This window comes from Triticum urartu, chromosome 3 (assembly GCF_003073215.2).
Source record: "Triticum urartu cultivar G1812 chromosome 3, Tu2.1, whole genome shotgun sequence".
Lineage (NCBI taxonomy): Eukaryota > Viridiplantae > Streptophyta > Magnoliopsida > Poales > Poaceae > Triticum > Triticum urartu.
The window spans coordinates 642,490,480-642,497,148 of NC_053024.1; the positions used below are offsets into that span (position 1 = coordinate 642,490,480).

The 6,669-nt window shown below is 46.1% G+C and overlaps 1 protein-coding gene across 1 annotated transcript; it reads left to right on the forward strand.

The window, feature by feature from the left end:
• Positions 1 to 497: 497 nt before the first annotated feature.
• Positions 498 to 2,978, forward strand: LOC125545624 (NEP1-interacting protein-like 1). The gene is made up of 5 exons (XM_048709635.1): positions 498 to 776; positions 1,199 to 1,377; positions 1,675 to 1,758; positions 2,358 to 2,525; positions 2,627 to 2,978. The coding sequence occupies exons 1-5, from the start codon at positions 614 to 616 to the stop codon at positions 2,774 to 2,776; spliced, it is 744 nt and encodes a 247-aa protein (XP_048565592.1). The 5' UTR covers positions 498 to 613; the 3' UTR covers positions 2,777 to 2,978.
• The last annotated feature ends 3,691 nt before the right edge of the window (positions 2,979 to 6,669 follow it).

A 6,669-nucleotide genomic window follows, 5' to 3' on the forward strand; every position in this document is an offset into this window, starting at 1 on the left:
AACATGCATGGAAGAGTGTAGAATGGAAGAGAAGGCCGCGGATATGGTGGATCTCCATTAGAAATAGTGTACCAAGTACTACAATCATACTAGATGCTTCTACTCTAGATCATAGCACGACATGGCAGGATCTAATCAAAAATCTAGCAAAATAAAGAGGAGACTGACCAAGAGTATAGATAGATAGATACAGATATATTGAGTCAAGATTTGAACCGAAGAAGAATCAGGCAGCAGGGAGCGTGCCGCAGCCCTAACCCTGACCAGACCACGACCGAACCCAACCAAAACACCATTCATCGCACGCACGCTTCCAAGCAAGCAACGGCGGTTTCGCCCCCTCGCCCCCGCATTAATTGCGCTCCCATCCCTCCTATCCCCTCCCCTGCTCCGCTCCTCCGCCTCTCCCCATCTCTCTCTTCCTCTGCTCCGTCTCGCCCCAAGACTCCCCTTCCCCACCTCCCTCCGTGTCCCTCAAGATTTCCCTCCCCTCCCCCCCCCCCCCCCCCCCCCCGGCGTATATATACGCGGCCCCGACCCGAGCCATTCCACGCTTGCTGCAGGGGTGGCACACGCGCCACGTTCCTTGGACTCGCCGGCCGGCCCTGAATTGATGGATCGTCGGGCGCCTCCCCCTCCTTCCTCGCTCTCCGGCGCCTCGAGTCCCCGCTGCCGCTTCGACGCGGCGTGGAGGGCGCTCCGGAGGCGCGGCGCCGCGGCCGCGGCGGCCCTCGGGCGGGCGCTCGGCGCGCTGCTCACCTTCGTCTTCGCCGTCGGTGCGTGCCCGGTTCTGCTTCCTTGCTCTTCCTTCTCGCTCAATGTTTTGCTACCCGTAGCATTGGTGTCTGATTACGAATCGAGTATTAGGTGGAGTGGAACGGCACCCTTGCCGGTGCAATTTTGGGTTCCTCTGCCATTCTTGCTTCCCGGTAGTCTGCTGGATTTGGCAGCAGGCAGGAATTTCGGATCATTCTTTGCCACTTTGATCACGAGACATGCTAGGCTTATCTTTAAAACCCCCCACTTCTCAGTTTTATACAGGTTTAGGTCCATCACCGGGGCGTCCTCTGTTTAATTCGCTGCTGTATGGCGTATCTGCATTGGAATTGTTCCATGAGTAGCTCATGTGGTGTGTAAATGGTTGGTACAATTAACAATTTTATCTGAAAGTTCGCCTCGTTGTAATTTTATCTTGCAGTGGGTTCACTGGTCGGGATCTTCATCGGTGCCTTCATGGGGATGTCCACGGAAAGCGGCATGCTCCGGGGCGCCGGCGTGGGGGCGGTCTCCGGCGCAGTCTTTTCTATTGAGGCTGTTGAATCCTGCATCGAGATTTGGAGATCTAGCGAATCCGGAAAGTATAGCTTTCTCTTTGTGGTGAGTATGGAAGAATCATCCGGTGACCTCTTTTCTTTATGTACTATCATCAAGAAAGGTGGAGGATCATTTTCATGTACCTACCCAAGCACATACCTCACTACGATGTTGACTGGCAGGAATTATGAAATTTGCTAACTTAGGAAACCATGGAAACATTTGCTTCTCAAGGAGATAATATTGCGTTTCATTAGTTGTTGCACTATGTTATGGACATTTTTGTGTGAATAGGTGAAGCAGCAATTCATAAGCAGAATTAGGTTTTACTTGTTCTGATATTCTGTTTCGGTCTTTCAGCTAGACATCATCTCTAGCCTCTTCAGTGGACGAATTGTTTGGGAGAAGGTCAGTCCAGCACTCCAGCGTGCAGTGCAAAGTCAGGTATATAGCTCTCCATATAAGCTGGTTGTAAATCCATAATGATTGATTGTGTGATATCTGTGCTCTCTAATGCCTAAAATGGTAGGATACCTAGTAACCGTGGCAGATTCTAGGAGAAACAAATCTTATATTCATCTAATATAAGTAAAACAGTGAAACACTTTCAAACCTACAATTTATGATGTAGCAGATTCTTAGCATTAAAATGGTTAGGTACATGGAAAATAACATTCTCCCGCTCTCCTGCGATGGAAGTTTCTAGTCATAGGAATATCTAGAACTAGATTGTGGGGCTAGAGAGACCAAAGCATTAAATGTCTTGTTTTGGCGTCTAAAGTGTGAAATTCTTCAGATATGTATGCGTGGTATTATCTTAATAAAACAAATAAACAATCATGCTATTTTGCAAACTATACTATACAGCAGCATAGATGGTAAATACTCAAGATAAATAATCTATGGTATTAAATTGAGAGAAAAAAACCGTTATCCAAGATTAAACTTGTGAGTGACCATTTCACACCATCTGCTATTTAGGACCATAGAATGTTTCCTTCAGTGTACATACTCTATCTGATTCAATGTTTTTTCTACCGCAGATGAGTTTAATGAGTACACCTTTCATTGACAACAATGACCTTTTCGAAACCGGCTGCACGGGTGGTATGTCAAGAGCCCTGATCAATAAGATCCCAGCAATCAGGTTCAGCGCTGCAACCGATTCTGATCAGGAAACCAATAAGAGCTGCTGTTCTGTATGCCTTCAGGTTAGTTACTGTTCTTGACATGCATTATTCTCAGACTCCCACTAAATAGAAGCCAAGAAAAATAGTTCCTCGTGCTGACGACATGCTAAACTACTGACCAGGACTTGAGACCGCAGCAATTTGTGAGAGCCTTGCCTCAGTGCCAGCACATTTTCCACGTGCGATGCATCGACGACTGGCTTCAGAGGAACGCCTCCTGCCCACTGTGCAGGGCTGGTGTTGGTGTTCACATAGACCACCTGTGCTTATAATTGAATACCCGTGCTCGCGTTCTATGATCGTGAAATAGTCTTGTATACATAGAGGTTTTCTTTCTTTCTTTCTTTTGCCAGTCTGTGGAGTGGGGCAACGTTTCCGGCTGCACGTTTTCTTGTCATAGCAATAACGTGATATGTGCATTATCTAAATGGAAATGACTAACAAGCTACAGAATTATGGGCCATGTTTTTTCTCTGCTGATAGCTACTGGTACTGACTTTGTAAAGGTGAATTCGCTTGCAATCTTGTCAAGTGCTGCAAGTAATGAGTCTTTATACAGCGCAACTGAAGGTTGGTGTTAATTGTACTGTGCCGCCATTGTTTGGTCAGACAGCAACGCTTTCAAATCAACAGCTGCCTGCTTGCGTCGTTAATTTTTAACGCAGACTTCTTGCCCAAGGTTGTGTAGTTTGTGCCTTTGCAAATTACCCTTGTATTTATATGAAAATTGCAAACTATTGAACAACCTTATAAGTAAGTTCTAATACAAATGATTCATGGTAGAAATAGAAACGGAGCTGCCTATGTTCCTTTTTTTTGTTTGAACAAAAAAATTCTCTACAGCTAAAATGTTGCTTTTTTTTTGAATTGTTTGGACTGCTTATCACTTATGTCACGTGGTTAAAATGTTGCTAGTTGAAATAATGTGTTTGCGTTAACATTTTGTTGTGCTATCGGGTATTAAAATGGATTGGATCATGTTGCCCAATGCACATGAAGCCCCTTAACGCCTGTTCGGTAATCACCCGCTTTCAGAATCTGTGGAGCGGGGAAACCGCAACTCCTTCGATTTGAACAGCAGCTCCGTCAACTCCGCTCCCGGAGTTGTGGAGCGAAGGGTATCGAACAGGGCGTTAGTATTGGACCATTGGCCCGGCCCCACATCCCTAAGCAGAAGAGAGAGAGGGGCCAGGTCCGGGCCGGAGCGGTCTGGCCTATTGCCATCCTGATTGAAATGGGAAGAGCTTCTTCATGTCGTCTCTGAGGGAAAAAAAACCGAGGCTGCTAGTTGCAATACATGGTGGGAGCAAACGGAACCTCTCCATCATGCTGTTTATAGGGAGAAAAGTGACGTCCCTTCTCGCAGAAGATGCAACGCAACAGCGAAATTGATTGACACTGCAAGATAGCTACAGCCATCAAGGTTTTAATAACCATGTTTTATGGCTATTGATGGTAAGGTGACCAGTCGACATTGTCGTTACTTCGTGTACAAGAGTTTAAACCATAAACCCTCTTATTCCATTCTCAATATGGACTACTAGTAGGACCCTGCTAGAATGTCTCGCATACATAATTGCACACAGTGCCCTACCTAATCATACGAGCCCCTTCGAGAGACTGAGCCGACACATCATTTTAATATTTGACGAAGTCACCACAGACACCTCCGTAATCGATGGAGACATACATAATTGCTTTCTCAATGTAATGTAAAAAAATAAATACCTAATTGTATTCTCAGTTCCAAGGTTTCCTTAAGATGGTCGCAAAGACAGAAACAAAAGATAGAGGGATCCAGTGAACATGGCGGAGAAAGCCACGTAGCAGTGTGGTCTTGGTGCTCCGGGGGAAGGCGACTGGGAATGACACGCGGATCCTCCCGTGTCATATCTGTAGATGGGCACACAACAAATCGATACATACCAGCGCCAAATCACACAAATCAGGAAGGAATTCGACTTGACAACGGTTGTTTGTAGTTAAAGTTAATGAGTTGTCTGGATACAAGAGGGGTCAAGGATGAGAAGTCAGCAATCATGGAGATGGGGAATCAGAAGCAAGCAAAATGGGGGAACTGAGTACATGGATATGAGAGAGAGAGAGACCCTATTTTGCGCGTAGGTCGTTACTTGCCTACCAATCGCGTACCCCGCCCCCCTTCTTGACTACGTGTATTTGGGCCGACCCATTAGCTATTTCCAGTTTAACTGTTTTTTTCCTACCTTTTTTCAATTCGTTCTTTTCTTTATTTTTTCATTTTCTTTTATTATTTTCATGTTTTTTCATTGCATTAATTTTCATTTAAAAATCATGAACATTTTATAATTTTCAATACTTTTTGAAATCCTGAATAATTTTCAAATTCATGATTTTTAAAAAAAATCACAAACATTTTTGAAAGTGAATTTTTTTAAATTCGTGAACATTTTTTCTGCAACCCATGAATATTGTGTTTGAACTGAATATTTTTTAAAAAATAGGGGGATTTCAAAAATTCACAAACATTTTTTTGTTTTGAAGATTTTTTTTTTGTAATAGATGCACATTTTTTGAATCAGCTACTCCCTCCGTTTCATAATATAAGATTAGTGTCAAAAGTTCTCTTATATTAGAAAAAATGAAATGATAAAACAGGGCGCCTCGCATAGGGGCCGGCCCAAAATGGCACACTAGGCGAGTGGGGGTGCGCGTTGCGCCCCCTCCCAGCGTGCAGCGCGCCAAATAGGACCTACCCGCTCCGGCAAAACATTGATTGTCCCCAAGCAATGACATGCTCATGTCGCAGTCTCAACATGATAATTTCTGCATTGTAATCTCAGCAAGCAGTACGATCCATCACATCATCCCTTTCGTCAGTTGTTATAACCTCTATCGATAATGCAAGAACTGCCGGCAGATAGGATCCTAAGTCATGTACTGAAACTTGGTTCCCAAAATGATCAATGGACAAAATACCCAAGACATGTCTTGGTAGGAATTGGATACCTACCAGCGCGTGGTCTCAGATTGTAGGGATGGAAGGAGGGATGGCGTGGAGGAAGGCGTGGTCACCGGCGCTGGGGCGTCGTCGTTGCATGCGCGCGTGAGAGAAAGAACGCAGGGGCAGCGGTGTAACGCCCCGAGACCGATGCGCCAGGTGTCTTCCAGTTATTTGTTGTTGTTGTCTTGTCTTTTCTTGCGTGTTGCATCTTGCCACGTCATCATCCGTATTGCATCTGCATGTTTTCAAAACTTGCATCCGTCCTGTTTCCCCCAGTTCCTTCCGTTGTCCGTTCTGAGCCCAGACACACTCGCACACGCCCGCGGCATGTTTGAAATATTATTTTATAAGTGGCCGGAAAATGTTCTCGGAATGGGATGAAAGTTGGCGTGCGGTGTTGTTATGTTGTTAGTAGGTCGCTTGCCAAGTTTCATCGCATTCGGAGTCCGTTTGACGCCCCAACGGTTAACTATAGCGGCACTATAGCCGGTCACACGTCGGACGTTTTCGGTCTCCGGAAACCGTTGCCGGGCTGCCTTCTCTTCTCTCCTCTCAGCCCATCGCACTCTCCACAGCCCACCTAGCCCATCTAACCCCCCTCTGATCGGAGCCGTCGGATCACGATCGGAGGGCTCCGGAAGCCCCCAAATCCCCCTAACCTAGCCCCTTTGTCTATATATAGACCTCCCCCTTTCATTTTTGGAACCCTAACCCCCTCCATGACTTCTAGCCTTCCCCTCGGGATCCCCGCAGCCTCCAGCCTCCTCCCTCCTCGATTTCAGCGCCAAGCCACCCCGCCACCGCCACTTGTCGCCGGCCCAGAGGCCGCTGAAAGGATCGATATAGTTGACTAGAGGGGGGGGGTGAATAGGCAACTAACAATTTTTAGCTTTTCTTTACCAGATTAAACTTTGCATCAAAGTAGGTTGTCTAGATGTGCAACTAGGTGAGCAACCTATATGATGCAACAACAACAAGCACACAAGCAAGCAAGGGAAATAACACAAATAAGTTTGCACAAGTAAAGGTACGAGATAACCAAGAGTGGAGCCGGTGAAGACAAGGATGTGTTACCAAAGTTCCTTCCTTTTGAGGGGAAGTACGTCTCCGTTGGAGCGGTGTGGAGGCACAATGCTCCCCAAGAAGCCACTAGGGCCACCGTATTCTCCTCACGCCCTCACA